At 42.7% G+C, this 21,719-nt stretch overlaps 4 protein-coding genes across 4 annotated transcripts; all 4 read right to left on the minus strand.

Annotated features, from left to right (window-relative positions):
* Positions 1-578: 578 nt before the first annotated feature.
* Positions 579-1,253, minus strand: LOC108032476 (uncharacterized). The gene has a single exon (XM_017106298.3). The coding sequence runs from the start codon at positions 1,148-1,150 to the stop codon at positions 749-751; it is 402 nt and encodes a 133-aa protein (XP_016961787.1). The 5' UTR covers positions 1,151-1,253; the 3' UTR covers positions 579-748.
* Positions 1,254-7,697: 6,444 nt separating this feature from the next.
* LOC108032420 (uncharacterized) lies at positions 7,698-9,357 on the minus strand. Its single transcript, XM_017106240.3, has one exon. It carries the CDS (start codon positions 9,182-9,184, stop codon positions 7,790-7,792), a length of 1,395 nt encoding a protein of 464 aa, XP_016961729.1. The 5' UTR covers positions 9,185-9,357; the 3' UTR covers positions 7,698-7,789.
* Positions 9,358-10,200: 843 nt separating this feature from the next.
* LOC108032712 (excitatory amino acid transporter 1) lies at positions 10,201-18,727 on the minus strand. Its single transcript, XM_017106690.3, has 11 exons — positions 18,471-18,727; positions 13,823-14,129; positions 13,603-13,698; positions 13,371-13,538; positions 13,267-13,309; positions 12,547-12,589; positions 12,301-12,484; positions 12,117-12,247; positions 11,620-12,049; positions 11,468-11,564; positions 10,201-11,407 (listed from the first exon to the last, which is right to left on the minus strand). The coding sequence occupies exons 2-11, from the start codon at positions 14,005-14,007 to the stop codon at positions 11,345-11,347; spliced, it is 1,440 nt and encodes a 479-aa protein (XP_016962179.1). The 5' UTR covers positions 14,008-14,129; positions 18,471-18,727; the 3' UTR covers positions 10,201-11,344.
* A 1,787-nt stretch (positions 18,728-20,514) lies between these two features.
* On the minus strand, positions 20,515-21,693 carry LOC108032383 (cyclin-dependent kinases regulatory subunit). Its single transcript, XM_017106204.3, has 2 exons — positions 21,341-21,693; positions 20,515-21,271 (listed from the first exon to the last, which is right to left on the minus strand). Exons 1-2 carry the CDS (start codon positions 21,394-21,396, stop codon positions 21,103-21,105), a joined length of 225 nt encoding a protein of 74 aa, XP_016961693.1. The 5' UTR covers positions 21,397-21,693; the 3' UTR covers positions 20,515-21,102.
* Between the last annotated feature and the right edge of the window lie 26 nt (positions 21,694-21,719).

A 21,719-nucleotide genomic window follows, 5' to 3' on the forward strand; every position in this document is an offset into this window, starting at 1 on the left:
TTCACGGGCTCGCACACACGGCGTATGCTTAATCGGCCGGCGGGATGAGTGGGCAATGCCGCCGCGTCGGATGAACTGGAATTACCACGCCCCGACCCGCCCCCTCAATTCAATCAGCCCTGCGCTGGTGTCCTTCGATGCCACTGCGGCTGGCCACCACTTAGTATGCAGGTCCCAACGCAAATTAAAAGCCGGCAATACACAGCGACTGCCACAGTAGCTGGGAAAGCGTGTTATTGTGTGTTTGCTCGCTGTCGGTTATTAGATTTTCCGACAACAGGCAAAGTTCACTTGTCGCTTACATCACATGTTGGCAGTGCTGTCGCCTTGTTTCCTTCTCCCGCATTTCCCCATCCGTTTCTCGCTTTTCCCGCCATTGTGTGCGAATGTGTGCAGGGGAATTAAATTCATTATCAATTTGCACACCAGCGAGCGGGTGAAAGGAGCAACCCAACTGATGGAAACCAACAGATGCAGGAAGATATATGATATATAGTGACAGATTGACAGAAGCAAACAATAGAAGAGATATCAAACGGTGGCATTTCGCAGTATTTTCAGAGAAAAGGTACGTAATATATTGGTATAGTAGCTCCTAGATTTTTATTATTACTTTAATTTTATTCAAAGAATCACCTACTATTAAAGTAGATTTTTCTAAAATCAAACAAAACTTTTCATCTTGCACTGCTGAAAACTCTATTTAAACAGGTACAGAGGTAGCAACAATGGAAACTCTCAGACAATCCTATCGCTTGAAGCTCAGGCTCTCGGCTGGGGAACAGAATGCCTTTATGTGATCGCAGTCCCGCCTGCCCAGAGCCATTTCAGACTGATAGTCGATGGGATAGACAATGGGCTGGCGATCGATGCACCACGAGATCGGCCTGGTAAGGAGCTCAACGTCGGTGTCCAGCTTCACGCCGCACCTGCCCGCATACGAGGTGAACCTCTGGGGCTTGTGGACCCGGCTGTACGGGTCTTTGAAGTAATCCCTGTAGTTCTGGCAATCCAAGTAGAACGAATCAACTCCACGCACTGCCGCATAGTCGATCACTTTCAGTCCGGGCTTGTCGCTGTTGAAGATTGACAGGCGATGTATCCGGCTGCTCTGGGACACATTCCACATGTCCACCTCTGGGATGTGCATCTTGACACTAGGATTGTTTCACTCGAAAAAAAGAAAATTTTAGAAAGAAAAGTGTATTAGATGTTTGTTGTATTCGATCGTGTGGTTGAATGTGTTTTGTGCTGGCAAAAGTTAAAGCATAAACTTTCCGAAGAGTCATTGCTCACTAGATTTGTATGGTTCCCATTAAATCATTTCATTACAAAGTGGTTGAAATCCGCATTAAAGGAATAGTGAACTGCATTAACCGCAATCTGAGAGGGCAATTTGTTTTCCACTAACTGGATTGACTTTATTACAATACACCATGGAGGGAAAGTACGAGGATGGTGGTGAAAGTACACGAGCATGAGCATGGCAGTGAACTAAACAGAACCATTGATCCATTAACTGGAAGCCTTCTTGCCACAAAACCAGAAACTCAATCAATCACGACTCGGTTGCCCACTCTTTGTTTGCCCACACATAAGTAAGGAGGGAAAATTAAAGCCAGAAAAGCCAGGAAAATAGGCAATCAGATCAAAGGAAAATGTCGCCCACCATCAATTAGCCCAGCTGTGTTTACTCAATTGTCTGCCATAAACTGCAGAGGCCGAGTCTGCTTTCCAGAATTAATTAGTGCTGTTATTACGCATACGACTCGTTGTTCTGCTAGGCATAATTACGGACACTCAATTGCCAGATAGCTATCCTCTTACGCTGAATTTTTTAAAGAATATATAGTAATGGAGGTTCTTCTACAGAAGGTTATTGTATCACAAAAATATTAATTAGACTCGTTTTGATTTGCAGCCTTCCTAAGCAGTTCGCGAGTAATTTATTAATCCAATTATCGCCAGAAGTGACACTTGATAGATTGGCCATGAGAATATATTCACAATAAGCCAGTAAGTCATTGATTGATTCAACCCTAGATCCGCGACAGACATTTTGGCCAGAGCCCCAGTTCAAAGGGCCTCTTAATGGGAGGGCAGGTTCGAGTTGGCAGGAGCAACTCCTTCCCAAAGTTTTATATGTTCAAACATAAATCATGCATGAATGTGGCAGAAAACTGATTCAAGTGGTCTGGGAGCGAAGACAAACTCCAGCGAACAACGGGCGGTGGCAAATTGCCCAACAAATCAATCAAATACATCTGACAGATACCGGAGGAGTCGGGGAGAAGTTCGGATGCCTTGCAGGACATGTAAATGAAAGCAAGATGAAAACGAAGGGCTCTGGGCTGCCATTAAAGTGGCTTGTTGAATGGAGCAGGCAACGCCGATGGCCGGACATGATGGCCAATGATGCGGCTCGATTATTTGGGCCCTGATCAAAGTTTAAAGCGCTCGGGATGACGAAGGAGAAGAAGGCCCAATGAAATATTCAGGCTCATCCCTGAACCTTCAATCTTTCTTTGAACCCCAAGTATGGAAAGGTCCTAAGTGCTTTTAATTATTTTGCTGCTTCTTAAAGGTCTCTTAAATTCCAAGTCATGTATGCGCCATGTGTGCCGTGCCTAGCTGTTTGAATTTCGTATTTAGTAGCAAACATAATAATGCTCTCGTTAATTTTCTAGCTACTTTGCATTTGCCCTGGGCGTCAACATAAACATTAAAACAAATTATTCCAGCTCAAGTGAACTCAACTTCCAATCGACTTCATTATGCCACCTGCTCCCTCGGAATGGAGGCCCTAGATTCCGCCACCTGCTCATCTGGCTTTGGATCCGCCCCACAGGTCTCAACTTTAATTGCCAGGACTGCTCCCACATTTTTCCACCTTGCCCCCTGTTGTTTACTTTGCTTTTTGCAATTTTCTTCCTCAACTTTTAGCCTGAGCCTCTGCTTCCTCGCGTTTATTTATTTTTCTGTGAGACTGCGCATATTTCGCCTTGAAATTAATTGTTGACATTTGCATCAAAAATAAGAAAAAGAAAACGTTTGCTCCTGCGGGCCTGTTAATGGGTTAAAGAATTCATTTTATACCCTCTTTCAAGATGGTCTAGGCAACACATACTATATTTTGGAGTTATTTACATTTATCTATCTACTCGTAAAATATTTTTATATCTAGCAGAGAAACTCCACAAATCTGAATTTTATAAAGGCCTTCAGTCTTGTCTATAGCTTATAGCTCCTATGAATTCATTTAATTTTCAAGGGTATTACAACAGTCCATCTTGAATCTCTCCTGTTAATTAGGAAAAGTCTGTAAGAAATGTTATTTGTTTTGTTTGTATCCAGTTGGTTAAGTGAGCGTTTGTTCAACTTGATTGGAGGATGGAAGGGATGCAATTCAGAAATAATTGGGAAAAGATTGAATAACTTATTAAGCTCACTTAATGCCAACTTTGACTTGACTAAAATCAGTTTGTTTTTAGGTTAATAAATTAAGTTTAAGCTAAATTAAATTTAATACTATTTATATACTTTTTTGCAATAATACTATCAGTTTCTTCAAAATTTGTTCTTAAAAAAAAATCTACAAAAATAATAATCAAAACGAAAAAGGGGTACCCCTTAGTTTTATGAACATGTCCAACTTACAGAGCGTGTCCTAACCAAATAGCTGTAGTCAAACCGAAACCGCAAAACATCCAAAAGATGTTGGCACTTATAAAAGTGGAAATTTAGAAAATGGGCTTACCATATACGCCTATGAACCGGACTGTTGGCCACATACCTGCCCCTGTTTGGTCGGCAAGCCGCCGCAAATGTCGATATGTAAACATTTTATATGAAAACTTTTTCACAACTTTCGGAAAACTGTGAGCATAAAAAATGAAGCTGCATAGAACGACTTCCCTCCCGGACATGGACACACAAAAACCCGACGCCTGCCAGTCAGCAAACCCGTGCCGCAAGCTCTCCTGCCCACCTCATCATTCACCGAATGCATTACACAAATTGTTCGTTTATGGCAGGGCAAAGGCAGGGACTCAGGCGAAAACCGCACATAAAAACTATTACGTAGGTCGGGCTCCAGGTTCCCGGCCAGCCAAACAGTTTGTCTGCGCAGCCCGCTTCCTGTCCAAAGGTGGAACATCTGTCAGCGGCACTCGGGTGCGAGACATGTGGGCGACAAACGGACATTTTGGCAACATTCTGTGGCACAACTGCAGGCTGAAGGGGAAACGCCGATTTCCCAATGGCAACTGATAGGATACCTATCAGTGCACATATCTAGCTTGTGGTAAAAAAGGTATCTGACATGGATATTCATCAAAAATAGATTATATCGAAAATATATAAATGAAGATAGCGGTAGCATCTATAAGTGTCTCTAGATTTAATGTCCATTAATAGGTGTTTTTACAAAAAACGTTCTGAAACGCAAATACAAATCGATTTCAAATTAATAAACAGTGCCAGCTAGCATTTATCAGATAAATACAGTCTATGTTTTGGTAAATTATTATATAAAAGCAACTCCCGGTTAACCTGATTTCAAACTATGTTATTGATCAGTTAAATATTTTCTTGTTCAAGTATATTAAAGATTTTGAGAAAACAGATTTAATTTTTGTAAAGAACGGAAAGCTAACTCTTCCATTAGCTGAGTGTTGGTTATAATATAATAATAATATAATAAATACTATAAAAATTTTTTTAATTTTCTCCTTAATTTTCAGGTATTTAAAAAAAGTAGCATACCCTTGCAGCCCATTACCAGTCGGAGGAAAAAATCGCATCGAAAACTAGCTGACAAACATGTTCCACTCGAGCGGATAGACAGGAGCAGGAACACGGACAGGGACATGTCTCACTCCCATAAACGGATTGACATTTCAATCTCTGTGGGAATGGCGCTGCATGGGGTGCGACTGGTGCATGCCCCACCTACTTGAGCATCTTGATCGTCTTATTTCGTGCATATTTCACAAATTGCATCCGTTTGTCGCATTTGGCAGCCATATTGCATAGCTAAACAACTTCCGCACGGCTGATTGTGAGTCAATTACAAAATTGCATTTTCCCCCCCAGGGGCTGGGAAAATCCCTAGTTTTCTCACACCCCCTGCATCCGCACAGCCAATGCTGCAAGCAACATTTTCCTCTGGCAGTCGCGCGCTTTAGTTTTGCTTGCTTGGAGTTTCGTTCATTAGGCCAAAGATGCTGGCAACTTTTTCCGGTTAAAGTGGCTTTCGAAATGACTGCGAATATGTGGCAGCTTTTATCGAGCTCAGTTGCAAAAGTTTGCGGCGGAAAAATTAAGTTAACTTTGCATATGTGTTTAGCCTGTTCGAAACAATAGGGGTACGCTCTTGGAATAATAAATTAATTTCTGAAATATTCTACAAGAGCCTGCTAGCAATTTTAGCTAGACTAAAATAATTAAAAAGCTCGTGTTATAGTTATACCAAATATTTTATTATTTTCAAGTTTGATATAGGATAAAATCGATCATTTTAAGCATAAGATACTTTAACTGCGGCAGTGATTTCTGTCTGCATGGGGTTCGAGCTCAAACACCAAGCTTGGGAGTTGGCCCAAGCCTCACCCAACGAACCATGAGTTGGACCCCCTTTTCCTTACAGAAACCATTAGCAGCGTCCACTTGGAGGGACCCGAACTAGCCCAGATCTCCGCTCCGAGGGGACGAAATTACTTGACCCTCTGGACGAAGCGAAGATTTGCGGCTGAGGCACGTAGGGCGAATAAATTTTGTATGACATTGCCGGGCATTCGGAATCCTTGACTCCGCCGGAGGACGAGGTGGCTGCCATCAAAGTAGCGCAAATTTGTAACGGTAATTTAGCCCGGGCATTCACCGGATCTCAGTTTTCGGGGAGATGGAGACGGAGATGAGGCTGCTAAGTAGTCAGGTCCATATTTCACGCAACGACTGCAAAACAGACATGGCCACGCCCAGTTGGTAAGCCAGGGCACAGCAGATCCCCTCGGGGAAGGCACCCACTGGCCACATCCCGCCAGCCGCCCCATCCATTAGATGCCAAATTGAATTAAATGTAAAAATCTTTTGCACGCAATTGAGAAATGGAAAAGTGCAAAATAAATTTACAGACATAAATATGAAAGCGGGTGGAAAGGGAGGGAAATACTTTTCAGGACTTTTACGACTTCCATAGAAATTAAAATGCCATTTAATGCTGCCAGCGTATAAATTAAATGGCCGCGTTTCGTTGGCGTTTTATGTTTATTTCCTGGAGACCCCAGCGAAATTCGGGGGGCCTTGCAGCGCAGCGATTTGCCGGTAAATTGAATTGGCATAAAGACAAACTGAGAGCTCTGCCCAATCCACCGGGTGTCCCAATTTGTATGACCAACCCACCAATCGAGTCTTGTCTCGTTTTATAGCCGCAACTTTATACTCGATGCGAGTCTGCGATTTGGCCAAAATCAAAAAACGCGCGATCTGTACTATAGTTCACAGTGGAGCGCTTGGCAGGGGAGCTTACTTTGTTGCCAATTGTTTATGCCATTTAAATTTGTTATGCCCATTTTATGTCTCTTTGTGGTTTTATGGCCAAACTTTTATTTATAGCCCTGCCTGGCTTGGGTTTTCGCCACGCCAATTGCATTTGATTAGATTTCGTTTGCTTAGTTGAGCGCCGAAGATGAGTTTGCCGTTCGAGTGGGCAAACATGAGTAATGCGGTTTATTTTCCTGATTTATGGCAAATTATTTTCCAAAGCGAACGCACTTAAGGAGCTTAGGTTCAATGAGCTTTTAATTGAGTGAAATTTTTTTCTGTGTAGAGTTGTTCTCAGGGGGGACAAGCCTTGAGCTGTGGGTGGGTGATGACCGTCCGCATTTACCTGTGTAAATTAGATATTGCAGTTGGCTCTGAGATTTGGCCTGCTGTGTTGATTTGCGACATTTAAGAAGATTTATGACCACTCTCCGCCAGCAAATGGCGTCACGACTCGGGAGCTTAACTGGAAACTGCAATGGCAACGGGGTTCCAAGTGGGGCAAGGAGATTTGAGTCTGGCAAATGGCCGAAAGTCATTAAGTTTGCGCTCGGGTGCAAAGGCAATGAGATTTCCTCCCTTGCAATTGGGCCAAACAAATTGGACTGCATTTTAGAAAATCACCATACCTTTGGTAGCCAAAAAGAAAAATAATTTTAATACTTTTTATTTTGTGTATTCTATATATTCCCGAAGAGGAAAATAATTGCTTGTTCCACTTGTAAACCCCAGATATTAGTATGCATAAAATGCCACCTTGAAGAAGCAACTAGACTCTGAGCTCCTTCTGAGGGCGCCATAAATATAATTACAGTTTCATTTCCGCTTAAACTCGAAAATGGGATTTTGGCCAGCAGGCGACGACTTGGCTCAGAGGGAAACACGTGGCGCAAGGGCCACGTTATTTCTCGTTCTTCAACGAGGGCCATCTGCTTGCAAATTGAAGTCAACCACTTTGGATGTAGTATTACGTCATAAATGTCCTAGTTTCTGGGGCAAAAGGGGAGAAGTGATAAATTATAAAGGATGAATTTTTCGGATAATACCTAGAACAAGCCAACTTTATAGGAACAGAAATTTCTAAGATTATTCTACTTAAGAACGTATTGAGATCATAGTGCGTATTTAGAAGTAAGAAAACAAAGGCAGATGACTACGAAGACTTGAGGCACAACTGAGATATTTTCAGAATACTGATGGACAAATACCAAACATTCCAGCCTACAATGAAATGGTCACTAAGTCACTATCGCAACATTTTAAAGGTCACGTAGACACCGAAGGCCATGCAGCAGCAAAGGAAGGTGCAGCGCAGTTTTTCCGCATCGAGTTTCCCTTGACGATCGCAGCAGAGCAGGCGGAAGATGTGGCGGAGGAATCCGGCGGAGGATCGGTGGCTCCGTGAACCTTGCTGCTCCTCCGCCACTCCCTCCTCTTCGCTGTCGTCGCGCAGCTCCACCCTGCCCATCAGCTCCAGCATCCCGTCATCCAACCGCGCCGAGGCGTCGCTCAGATAGTTTATGGTCTTCAGCTCGCGCTCCTGCTGCAGATCCTGCTCCGTGGTCCGCTCCGCCTCGGGAATCCGTTCGTCCCCCGCCGTCGCCCTGCGCGGCCACCACCAGCGGAAACGGGGCTTGGCATCTATAGTTGGTTGCGTCCTGGCCATGGGCACCTGCTTGGTGAACTCGTGGTAAACACTAGACAGGCTGATGAAGCTCAGATACTCGCACAGTTCACTGCGGGATTCGGCATCCGCCCCGTCGACCTGCCGCTGCAGTTCTCGGAAGTCGTAGGGAAAGGGGTGGACATAGGGGTCCTGGGAACGGAGGTTCTTCTTCCCACTATCCGGCTGCTGGTCCTTGTCCTCTGAACTCTCGGAGAGTGTGTCCCGTTCAAGGACCTCCTGTGATGCAATGAGCTCTTCCTCGCTGTAATCTTCTTTTGACTGCTCTTCGTAATCCTCCTGATAAAGATCCTGGTAATTATCAAGGAATCTTTTTTCCTGGCTTTCTTGACACCGCTCAACTATCTGCGTTTCCTGCTGCACTGTATCCTCCTTACCGCCACCCCGAAAACGCTTGATGGTGTTGCTTATCCTTGAACTGAAATCCAAGGCCGCCTCCAGCGAGAAGGGCAGGTTGAAGCCCAGGATATTGGTCCTGGTTTCGGTTCTGAATTGGTCGGTCCACCTGTTATGCTGCCGCCAATTGATGTAGCGACGTGGCTCGAGAACCGGATCCGGGCGGCTTCCGCGATTTTGAAAGTTGCTACTCGATGGCACAGGTCCGTGCAAATTGAATAAACTAGGAGCTGGCCAGTAAGTTGGTGGTACAAGGTTTTGCTGGGTGACTTGGGGAAGTGCGTCCAGCAAGCCAAAGTGCTCTTGGGACGGCCGAGCCTGCTGGTTGCTTCTGGGCATCCGCGAATGGCACTCCCGGGCGAACTGCTGATGGGCCCGGTACTTGGCCCTCTCCTCAATTATCGCTATATGGAGTTCTCGTTCCAGCTGGCGACGATTTCGAAAGGTTATTGGACCCGGGAAGATCCCATGGCCCTGGCACATGAGCGCCAGCTGGGTGTCTGTGAGGCACTGGATATCCTTGTAAATGGGACGTTCCTTATTGACAACATTCTGGAGCATGGCTGGCGATGGTCTAAAGTGTCTCAGCTTTGGGACATAGTTTGGGCAAATAGAGAACGGAGAATTTAGGGGGCTTATCTTGGTAAATTCGAATACTCAAGCCTGTTTCCTAAATGTTTGTTTTTCCAATCGTTATGCTGTCAAAAAAAGTTAAGTCGTGAATTTTGGTTGATAAAGGCTCCAAAAGTAAGCTGAGCAAAACTTGCCTGATGCCTTTGAAAGAAACTCAATTTCCCATATTTTGCATATAAAATATAATAAATCATAACTTTTTGCTGAAAGCTAGTGAAGCCGAGAAAAGAAAAAGTTGAGAAGTCATCGAAATATACTTTTGCTTTGTTTCTCCTTTACTTTATTTTATTTTATTGTATCATTTTTGTTTGTTTTGATGACCTGCCTGCATTTCCTTGCTCTACTGGCATTGTGTCCCCCTTTATGGTCCCCAATTTTATATTTGTGGAGCTTTGTGTTGGGGATGTCCTTTTTTAGGGGCAGTTACTTTTTGGAGAAGGGTTTCCAAATGGCAGGGAAACAGAAGTACATGCAGATGGGGCCCTAAAGAGATCAAAGGGGTAACCAATTTAATGAGTCCTTAGTTTTCAACAAAATAAAAGTGTTTTCGGACAACTAGTAGTGTTAATGGCAATGGTAAGTTGCTACACGAATTGTGAATGATGTAAAAGGATGAACAATCAATCTATACAAAATTATAACAAATTTAAATTACTTTTTTCAATTATAAAAATATTAAATATGTTATAAAAATGACAAAAAAACGAATCTTACCTCATTAAAAGCTACAAAAAGCTATTTTTAAAATATTTGTTAGCTAATACAAGAACCAACAATACAATGCGTTTCAAACCCCTTTTGACAGTTTTAGAGTCATTCTTTATCAGATAGGAATAAAAATTTCCAAAGCTCGAATACCCTTTAAAGGGTATATAAAAAATAAATCATGAAAGAAACTCCCATATTAAATCCTCATAAATCTTGCAATCAAAATACTTGAAATATTCATTTAATATTCATAAAGTTTTATTAGTAAACATATATTTAGACTACGCACAACTACAAACATTTCGATGGTTCGTAACCTAAAAGAATTCTTCTTTTTGGCAGAAAGCATGGCAAATATTTTCTCAAATTATTTTTTGATTGTTCTTGTGTACCTATACTGTTTAGTGGATTCGGTAAGGTGTGATCTAATTTGTCTTTTTTTTATCTGGCATAAATAATTTGTTACTCTTATAAATTGACTGTATGTGTGATTGCAGCACTCTATTATTGTCATTCAAGAATTCGATTTCCACGCTTTAAATATAAATATTTGCATAAAGATTTATGTATGTATACTTAAGCTATTAAGTATTTACAAAGCTCAACTATGAACACGAACTTGTAACGACATTTGAAATTCTGATTCTGTTTGATTGGTCTTGGTTATTATTCGTTAGTGTGGTAATTAATATGTTTTCTACTTTTAAATTGTCTTCTTAAATTATTTTGTTTCGCTTTGCTATGTCAAAAAGTTGTAGAATTATGTTTAACAAATACTCGATACGAATCTCTACAATTTGCGACCTAATCAAATGCAACTGCTTAAAGTTGGGTTTGTTTTTTTTTTGGAATTGAACTAATTTTTACTCATCGATTGTAATACTACCCGTATGGGAGAATGTAATGCAAATTTGAACTCAATTTAATATAATTATATTTAAAAATTATTTACACCTTGAAAGTATCTCTAATTTAGACGATAAATGTTGTTTTGTTTTCATCTTAAATGTTATTTCTGTTCTCGCTTTTTGATCTCAAATTTTTGAAAAAACAAACTAGGTAACGAATGTGTCACTTAAATTCGTTGCTGGCTTAGTACTTGTACTCTGGCAGAACTCTAGCCTCTGCCGGAGGAGCTGCATCAAAATGATCAATCTGGAAATTGGAAGCGACTTGGTCACCCAAAATAATCCGCAAACAAACGTGATGACTCCTCCTCAGCCTCGATACGATGGCATCCTGCGACGATCCTTAAAAGTCCACATCGTCGTCGTAGTCATCGCTATCGCTATCGTTGCTGGGGAGGATGTGGAAGCAGGCCCACAGCCGGGACATGTCCACTCATCGTTTGCGGTTATAGGCGCCAAGCGAAGACTGCCTTCATTCCTTCATCTCGTGGCCATTGGGGCCCAGCTCGAGGAGCTCATGGGGCTCGGCATTCAGCTGGAGGACAAATAAATGTAAAGGAAATTACACTACTAAAAAAAATTAGGGTCCACTCACCCTATCCACGCTGGCCAGATCGTTCTTTGACAGATGATTGACCAAAATAGTGCCTAGGGCATCACACATCACATTGATGGTGGTGCGGAAGCGATCCCTGAAATAATTTTAATCCTTAATAAAATCTTCCGATTTGTTAGGCGTCGACCTACAGTAGCCAATCGACAGCTATGATGAGGGACACATCCTTCGGCTCCAAGCCCACAGTGTCCAGCACCATGACCATGGTGACAAGTCCTGCCTGCGGGATACCAGCAGCTCCGATCGAGGCTGCCGTGGCCGTTATGCTCACGGCCACAATGGTACCGAAGGAGTAGCTCATCTCACGGTACTGGGCGATGAACAGAGCAGCCACCGCCTCGTAGAGAGCCGTTCCGTCCATGTTGATGGTGGCGCCCACGGGAATGACGAAGCGAGTGACCCGCGGATCGATGCCCATGTTGTCCAGACATTTGATGGTCAGTGGCATGGTGGCTGAGCTGGAACCCGTTCCGAAAGCGGTGGCCAGGACCTGACTAAGCTTGGCGATAAAGCGGTAAGGCAGGCGTCGTGTGCCCAAGAAGAAGATCACAGCAATGGTACCTGAAAGAAAAAAGAGTTAGGTTATAGGATTGACTAGTAACTTCCTTCAGAAAAAAACCCTACTTACCAAAACCATGCAGGAATAGACCTATCATGACTGTTATGAAGTACCATCCCAGCGATTGAATGGTGGCTGCTATGGACTCCATCTCAATGATCTTGGCGGCTATTAAGAAGGCCACTCCCAGCGGAGAAATCCTATGCAAGTCATCTATTACATTCTGATCGTAGGAGAACTAATCTCCGCTTACCAAATAACCCACGATGTGATGGTCATCATGGCCTCGCTCAGGGTGGTGAAGAAGTCCTGCAGCAGCTGTCCCTTCTCACGCATCCGGCCAATGGTGGTGCCCAGGATTACACTGAACATCACAAGGCCCAGAACATTGGAGCCCTCGCGTTGGGCAGACTTGAACTCCCAGTTTTCCATGGGTTCTGTAAAAGCAAATATGGAAATAAGTTTCATAATGAGTTAAGGTTGGGTTTCAAGAACTTACGGGCTGGGCTAATGCTAGTGTTCTCATAGATCTCAGTGCGGTGCTAGAATAGAGTGGGTGTAAAAGATAATACATTGCCAAAGCCATATTTGATAGTAACAAAAGAGTTAATGTTATTATATTCTATGAGAACCCAATACCAATTTCGTATTAACTATAATAATATATATAATAATGGGTTACTAAATCATGTTCTGCACATCCGCTCAAAAAAGAGGAATCTGGATTACAACGAATTTGTTTTGTCTGTTATTTTCCTTCATTGAGCCAACAATAATCTAATTGGGCGCATGAATATTCATTCGGTTGCCTACCTCATCAGCATACACACGTACCAGTGTGCACATAATTATGGAGGTACAATGTCCACGTATCTGCCCGGGCTAAGTACTTTGATTCAATTTGCGTCTGGGGCCTCCTAAACCGTGTTGATAGGACCGCCTCCCGCTCGCCCTGTGCCGACTCCCGCCGCACATGCGATAATTGAAATTTAAGCACTGACACTCACTCACACCGCGAGCACTTGTGCGAAATCCCCCTATTTGAATGCGGATTGTAATTGAAATTGTGGTATCCCTATCATGCCAGTTTTGATTATGTGTCGCGCTTTGTTTCAATCAAAATCTGGCCAAACCGCAAAGAATTGAATAATTGCTACCGCTGTTGGTACTCCCGCAAATCGCTGTTCAACAGTGCGTATGCCTTAAGCGAGAGACTTACCTGGAACATGGTGGACTGTATGATGTTGTCCGTGAACATGTTTCTATTGGGAGAAATGAAATGAGTCACAAGGCGGCTTAGGTTATCGGCAGATTGACACTCACCGCACCAGATCCATCAGCGTGTCTGGGGTGAGCACCTTGGAGGCCTTGTCGATGCTCTCCGTCTGGGTCTCCACGATCTTGGCTCCCTGGCCGGGACGCAGGGTGGTCACCAGGCAAATGCCCAGAATCACGGCCGAAATGGTGGTCACAAAGTAGTATGTGATGGCCCTGGGTTTGCAAATTATGTTGGTATTATAACAAGATTTAGTATGTGATGTTTCTCTGGACTTACCTGGTAGCAATCTTGCTGGACATGCTAAGATCGAGGCCACCAATGGCGCTGGTGATTGAGGACACCAAAAGCGGTACAATCAAACATTTTAGCATTCTGAAAAAAATGTTTTATTAGAAAGTAATATTTTTGAGGAATCCAGATTTTTGTGATCTTCATAGGGGTTGACTTTTACACATTTTTCTGCTTGGTTTTTTTTTTTTGGTTTCCTGTAACTCACCGCAAGAAAATCTCTCCGGGGAAAGATATGTACATGATCTCTCGCTTGGACCACTCGCCCGTGCTGTTCTTGATGATGAAGCCGATGAGTCCTCCCACGAACACACCGATTACGGTGGCCATGGTGAGGACGTTCTCCTGCATGAACGACTTGAACTTGCCGCCATCCTGCTTGGGTCGCGTCATGGTGACGGTTAGGGCCTGGAGAACCCTGGATCCTGCTGGAAACCCTCCTTACGCACTTTTGCGATGCGTCGCTCAAGTCGATGCTCTGCCGCCAAAATATCGGATCAGATGATAAGGGGAGTCTGAAAATAAAAAACACCACCATGATAACTAACTTGCATTAAATATCAGTACTGCGAATCGTAGGCTCTTATAAAGTGGTTGTTTTGAATATAAGCTTGGGTAAGTTTTTCTCAGAAAAGGTTTCCTGGCAGCGAACCAACCGATTGTCCTTGCCAAACTCCTAAGCGAAAGCTCTACGCTTATTATTTCAAGTTTTCTATATCAAACTAGTTCCAGCCCGAACAGATGTTGTCGAGGGGTTGCGTTGAACGGCAGCGTTTCCTCCTCACCGGGCGACCAGCGATCGACGACTGATATTACAACCCCAAAAAGAGTAAAGTCAGGCAGCTGGGCTTTTGTGATTTATGCTCACCCCCTACCTCCGACCTCCGTTCTCCGAGGGGTGTTACTTTTGACGCGAGGCCGGACGGATGTTGTTCAGCGCTGGACTTATTTCGGAATACTCTTCAGAACACTTTCCGAGGGTAAAGGGCGGAAGCGAGAGCTTGATGCCAGCAGTGCCAACAAACGAAACTCAAACATTGCAGAGCAATTAGGAATTTAGCGCTGGCTATTAGCACTCATTTAGCATTGACACGTTTTCCCATTATGCACAAAAGTGCTACAAGCGACAAACAATAAGAGATGAACAGCGCGGATTCCTAGAAGAAAGCAGTTCAATTTATCGAAGAGTTGTGGCTGGGAAACGTGTCAAACCAATAAATTTACATAAGCGATCGGGTAATGAAAACAAATTTAATATCTTAACTGGGTGCAAGGGTAAGGAACGAGGAGACGCCGACCAGCGATCTAGACTGATCCGAAAGATACCGATGCCGGTATCTGACGCCGCTTACATCATGGTCGTTAGAATATCCTCTCAATTGGAATACGCCCCTTGCGATTCGGGATTAATCAAGAAATCTTTGCACTTCGAAATTGTTTAGCCAATTGTACAACAATTGACGGGGAGACAGCGGAAGACTGGGATGGCGATGGCAACGAACACTTTGGTGTAGTAGGCATAAATTGGAGAGGTGACTAAACAAGTGACTGTGACCACTTAGTTAATTTTAATGGAATAAAGGCTAGGTCTTGGGTCAGCCGACTTGTTAATGTAAGCGAAATTCGATAACTACTTATTTTTATACATATTAGCATATGTATTTAATACCTGTTAAATTGTAATGTTCTATAACATTTGTTTAAATTTAGTTTTAACTAATTCACCGTTGCAGGCACCTTAAACTTACTTATAAAGTAATTTTTTTAATTTTTTGAGTGCACTCCGGTATTATAAATATAATTTAAAATGATGTTCCTTTTTTATTACCACTTTAATATTATTAAATAACGGTAGGGATATAAAATAAAATAACCATTTTTTTAGTTTTGACTAATGCAACGGTAAGCAGGCACAAAAAATTTGAAAATATAGTATTTAAAAAAATTAAAAATGGATGCACTAAAGTAAAAAAAATATAAGTAGAAGTAAAACTAAACAAAAAGAAAGAAATTGTATATTTTATGCCTTGTTGTTCTTCGACATTTATTTCTTTCTAATTCACATTTTTTTTATAGTTTTCTTCATAATGGCCCCTTTTTTCAATTCTCAAATAAATGTAGGGTATTTTCCGTATAGACTGCCTTTCAGGTCTTTCAGCACTTCACCCTCGCCATGAGATCACTGATCACAATCGTCTGGCTGCTCCACACCCTTTGGCAGACCGACGCGATGATAATGCCATTATGTGTCCGACGTTCTCGGTTCGGTCGGTGGTCGCAAGTATCTGTATCTGCGGTTCGCCTAATTGATGTAACTACAGAACAGCACAGTCCAGAAACTGAAACCGAAACTGAAACTGATTCTGAATGGATGATTGGCATGTGCCCAGGTCGTATGTTGTGTGATGTCAGTGGAAAGGTGGTCGGGCTGTTCATTGATGGGGATACTTCAGGCTGGGCTGAACTCTATTTAGTGGGGGCAGTGGGCTGTATCAAAGCATTTAGAAGGTGTTTATCTCAATCGTTTAACTTGCGAACCGTTTAGGCTCGCCACTTGTAAATCAATCGGTTGGGAAAATGGATGTGCAGATAAGAATTCAATTTAATAAATATGGCGGAGCTTGAGTGGAATGCACTTGGAATGCAGTGGCACTCGCGCACTAATTTATTTACTAAGTCGCGTTTGAGTTTAATTGAATTGTCTTTGTGCACATTTATGTATAGTTATTTGTTCACATTTTTCTACTTCGAACTTGACCGTGAATGAGTCTGTTTACATACAGCCGTAGGCGGACAGTGTGTTCCATGTAAATATGTGTAACTATTTAAATGGTGTCGCAGTTGCTTTGCATTTTAATTGCAGCGGAAGTATCATTGATCATTCAAGTTCATTGAAAAAAGGATGGTTTTCACACCAAACGGAAACTAGACCGTCGATTGACAAATCATCTTAATTAACTGGTAATTCAAAACCCACTTTAGCACTCACCCCAGCGAGCTCCTGGGTGAACTTGAACTTGTCTTTATTAGTGGAGCTCTAATTGATTGGTCCAGGGATCGTTATCTATAACTATAAAACAGATATTCGAATAAATCATTTTGTTTTCTATATCAGAAACAGTTTACGGAAACCATATCTTCGCCATATTTGATTGGCAGACGGTTTACATGATCACAAATGCCGTACCTACAAGTTTGTTATTGTTGATAGTCAAACACAAATATATGTCCAGAGATGAATACTAATTAACGCGCTAGACTATGGCTTATATAACACAGGAGTACTTTTACTACACAGCTAATTAATGCAATGCAAACTTAATTCAGAGGGCAGCAAATTCATTGTAAATGCAAATTGATTTGCATTGCGCGGGGGTTGGGTCAGAAAAATTGAATATGTGACGGCGCAGAAGGTTTACCCACCCACTTGGCTTCGATGTGAGGAAATTTATTAAAAGGTGATCGAGCAGAACCAGTTTAAACTGACCTGAGCTTCAAGTCATTAAGTTTGCGTTATAAAAGCTATTATCACTATTTATTAAGTTGATGTTAGGGCAACGCTTGTTTTTATGGATTTATGTGCATTTCCATGGAAAAATGTAATAACCAAAAATTGTTCCAAGAAATGGGAACTAAAGGGTAATGGAAAGTTTTGATTTAGAACATACAAATTTCAATGCCTCTCAAACCCGACCTGAAGAAAAAAATCTCAATAGCGAAATCTAAAGCTGTCACTTTGCAAAAAAAAACCTTCAATAAATAAATACCTTTATACATAAATATGCAAACATGACGCTATAATCTCCACTCATCCGACTGCCATTATCTATAGACTGAATGTCTGACTATCTCAAAACCGTAGGTCGGCATTTCAATCAAGTTGAACCCTATCAAGATGACTAAAGTTCCGCAAAATGAAGTGCTAAAATCGCAAGCAGCACGTGGGTTATCATAAATTATAGTTGAGATTAAACTGATTCATTCGCGCTCCAAATGGTCATTTCTGCTGATTTTATGAATTATTTTTCTCGCGTCTATTTTATAAGCAAATTTAATTTAGATGTGAAAATTGGAGAGGCGGAGAAGAAATGATAACTTTTGCCTGAATTTCTTTCTAATAATGTGTCTTCTTCAGATGATGTGTTTACTAGTCACATTAATGCGAGAGAGCAGATAAAACTATTTTGGATGCATCGCGAAAATAATGTGCATTGTGCGCTAAAAATAAGAATTAAAAAAAAAGAGAAAGAGAAAAATAAGAATTAAAAAGAAAGCGAAAAATACATAAACCGTCTGACACGCCCCTGTCTATGCAAAATGCGTGGGATGACTACCAAGGTTATTAGCGAGGTGGTTTAGTATCTTATCAGCACTGTAAATCGGAAATTATTCACGCCCCTCTCTCGGCTCTTAAGAAGAGTAAATCGATGCGATGGCAAGTAAATAAAAACATGCAGAACGCATCTTATCCTCGTTAAGAATGTTGGGAACATGTCTTTAAAAAATGTAGTATTAAAAGGCCGCACTCCAAGGGCTTAAAAAAATCAATGAAATTTTGTAATAGATTTCCAACAAACATGACAGAGCACTATAATATATTATATTCAAAATGTGTAGGTAAGCCATCTATTCGCTTGTTTACATGAAAGTGATTAAGCTGCATCATTATACACTCAGTTAGGAACAAGTGCCAATATTGAAAATATAACCATAAATGTAGGACCTGCGGGCCATTAAAGTATTTCACAATATAAAATTTAATACACAAATAAAATGTCTGACATCTCTGTATTCTTTTCAACGGCGGATATATAGTTTAATGGTGTTCATCTGCTAGCAATAGTCCGAGCACTTACAATCAAACGCATTCACATGAGCTGCTGGCTGGGCGAAACTCCCGACGTATTCAAGAACCCTTCAGGCACGAGCCCGAGTCGAGTGGCGGAGGATCGAGATGCGCGTTGTCCCGAGCACGCGGCGCTATAGACACTGACTACTGATCAGGCGGTGATCCCACACACCGATTCCGAATCTTATTCCGATCTGGTCTGCTCTAGTCGGCTCTGCTGGCAGCGGCAGTAGAACCTGACTCGTCGGTTTGTAAAACAGTACTAGAAACTAAATCGAAATCAAATTCGAAATATAGCCAGCTACCGCGCAAATTGCTCGCTGGCAGCGACGCTGGCGCTGGCGCTGGCATCTGTGTTGCGGGTGTGTGTGCTCCGGGGGTTGACTTTCATTCATCAAAAGCTGCTGCCTCTGCCGACGGCGCTGCCCTCGGCTCATCGCATTTCACGTAACGCATACGCAGCGTTGGCCGCGTAATTTGTCGCGCCTTGTTTCGCTTTCCCTCGCTGCAAGGAGTGCAGTGAAAGGAACTCATTACAGTAGTTCTTGGTAGTAGTATCTTGGCGTATCCACTTTCGATTACTTCCTTCCCATTAGTTGCTGCATTGTGCGGGCACTGCACTGATCATCCTCGCATTGTGTTCCATGGCAATCAGGGGTTTTTCCGGCCGCTCAAGGTCTTGCTCTGCGCTGGAAAGAAAGCAAGATTCGTTTTAGATCTGGTTTGTTATTATGTCACAACATGTTCGCCCTATAAGTGGGTCAAGTTTGTGCATTAGCCAATCCCAGCTGTGATTACACCTCATAAATGCTGAAAAGATCGTGACAAACCACCCCAAAAAAAGAGGGAACAATGGCCATAGCCATGGACTACTTGAACCTGATTGAGTGTGCCGGCAACACAAAGGCCAGGAATCCAAGGGAACCAGTAAGAAAGTGGGACCGAGAGTCCTAGGCTGACCCAAAGAATGTTAGTCGAGCGTTTCCGGTTTCATATTCGTAGCACAATAAATATCAGCCGCAGAAATAAAGCAATAAAAATCAGCAGCAGCATCATCACAGTTGCAGCTGCCTTTGATCTGCTTCAATTCGATTTGCCTTGGGGGCCAGTTCCAGTTCCATGCTGGTGGGAAATGAGTGTGGTATGCTCTAACTGCGGAAGAGCAGGCCGGAGGATGGGATGCTGCTAAGTGGCGGGCCACAGTTGACAGCGATTGCCGTAGTCCCTAAACGTGGCGGCCGGGGCTGCGGTCTCCCCGGCCCACTTGATCGGCCCCTTCGGATGGGTCAGCGCTTTCTCATGTGGAGAGGTGAGGTGCTGCCCTGGGCTCGACACACACATTCGGACCGGAACTGTCGATCTTCATTTTTGACACTGGAAATTTCAGAAATCACACACCCGCTCACGAAGCTGAGGCTGCAAATTGCACGCCAATCGTGTTGCCATGTTGTGGTATATAAATAACTAAATAATTAGATACTCGGCGGTATGTGTGGACCCAAGTTAATTCAGTAAGTGTCTCGTAATGAGGATGAGCCTTTGCTAGGGGGCTTAAGAAACAATCGAGTTGAAACCAGCTTTTGGGATATGTTTAGTTGCAGAAAAATACATTATTCTGCCTTATTGCAAGCTCGAGTTATGGGACAACATTAACAGCAACTTGTGGTACAAGAATACGACTCTGAATAACAATATAAGCTAAAAGGTCTTAAGAGAACAAATACTAAACAATACTAAAAGTCAACATTATTGGTGTGCAGTCGTCCATTTTTGTAAGGATTTTACTGTACTTGAACAATGTTCTTAATAGCTAGGTCTTACCTACTATAACTTTACAATAAATTATATCCGGTCATAGTTTGCCAATGATGTACCAAATACCGCAAACAAAGATTCCCTATAATGAAATGAAGTAGAAAGTTTAAGGTAATTAAAACTATTTTATCAACAAACTTGCCTGTAAACAAATCCTTTCATACAATCGAAGCCTTGCCAGTTCTGTTACGATTTCGCCCTAACAATTGGACCCCAAGCTCAAGTGAAAGAGATGGTTTTGATCGATTTGGGAAACTTTAAGCAATCAACGCCTCAAGCTTCTCCATACATTAAACATATTTATTTTAAGTTCATTATATTATGTGTAAACATATGTATTATTGATTAAGAATTTCAAGATCACAAATCAGATTTCATTTAAGCTTATAAAAAGTGAGCAAAGGTCTTCTTTTCGCTTCCGTTTCGAAATGGCAACATACAAAATGGTAAAAAGTGTGGGAGTTCAGGGCATGATTCGGGAATGCCACCCCAGTGCTATCTCCCAGGCCTGAGGTGTACGCAAATGGCAATCTTAGCTTTAGCTCTAGGTGCTACATCTATTGGTAGGAGGTAAAACATGATTCGAGAAGAGTATTACAAAGCACACGGCATTAAGGGAAGTAATTTCTAGAAGGATCCGTACGTAATGAGTACCCATGATGACAATGATGTTGTTGTTGTTGATGATGTTTGTGCAACAGTTGGTTGTTCGGCAGCAACCACCACCGCCGCCAATACAAAACACAGAATATCGGCAGCAGCTGCCGGATATATGGGTATGTGCTATGTGCTATAGGAGTGTGTATGTGTAGTATCTGGTGCGGCTAGTCCGTTTTGGGGCGCCGAAAGAGCAGGATGTGGGGCTCCGGTTTGTGGATCATGTAGTGGATCCAGCCGCGCGACTGCTGCACGCCAATGGACCGCCACTCGGCCTCCGTCATCAGATGGGTCTTGGGCACCATCTTGACCAGTTCCTTGGGCAAAACCACATGTCTGCGGGGTGGGGGAAGTAGGGTAATTTACAGTTGCCTCGCTTGACCCAGTTCTCGGGGTGCTACTAACCTGTACTCGAACTGCTCGTCGTAGTACTTGTCCGAGTAGTAGATATCCTTGCTCATCGTGGCGGCACCTGGTGTCTCCCGGAACTGCACAGGAATGCGGTTGCGAATGCGGAGTGCGCGCTGCTGAACTCGGCGTCTCTTTTTTGGACCGGCGAGGGCGGCTTCCTTGGATCTTGAACTTCCAACTGCCCGCGGCTTCTGTTCACTTGATAATCTCTGCAAATGCTTTTTCGGCTAGTGCTTCTCACTTCTTATCGCAGTTGGGTTATTTTTGCATGCTCAAATTTACGTTTGGTTTGCAATTTTTAAAATATAAAGTGACGCGGTTAGAGATGGACCTCTGAGTTATCGATAAATTAAGTCGCCAGTTCGAAAAATAT

The sequence above is a fragment of the Drosophila biarmipes genome, chromosome 2L (genome assembly GCF_025231255.1).
Source record: "Drosophila biarmipes strain raj3 chromosome 2L, RU_DBia_V1.1, whole genome shotgun sequence".
Taxonomy (NCBI): domain Eukaryota; kingdom Metazoa; phylum Arthropoda; class Insecta; order Diptera; family Drosophilidae; genus Drosophila; species Drosophila biarmipes.

Excerpts from the sequence above, each read along its gene's own strand:
- LOC108032383 (XM_017106204.3), bottom strand. The coding sequence starts at position 21,396 with ATGAGCAAGGATATCTACTACTCGGACAAGTACTACGACGAGCAGTTC. Across the intron at positions 21,272-21,340 it reads GACGAGCAGTTCGAGTACAG|ACATGTGGTTTTGCCCAAGG; the intron begins GTTAGTAGCACC and ends CCCACCCCGCAG.
- LOC108032476 (XM_017106298.3), bottom strand. The coding sequence starts at position 1,150 with ATGCACATCCCAGAGGTGGACATGTGGAATGTGTCCCAGAGCAGCCGG.
- LOC108032712 (XM_017106690.3), bottom strand. The coding sequence starts at position 14,007 with ATGACGCGACCCAAGCAGGATGGCGGCAAGTTCAAGTCGTTCATGCAG. Across the intron at positions 13,310-13,370 it reads ACGCTGATGGATCTGGTGCG|AAACATGTTCACGGACAACA; the intron begins GTGAGTGTCAAT and ends TTCTCCCAATAG. Across the intron at positions 11,408-11,467 it reads ATCTGGCCAGCGTGGATAGG|CTGAATGCCGAGCCCCATGA; the intron begins GTGAGTGGACCC and ends TTTGTCCTCCAG.
- LOC108032420 (XM_017106240.3), bottom strand. The coding sequence starts at position 9,184 with ATGCTCCAGAATGTTGTCAATAAGGAACGTCCCATTTACAAGGATATC.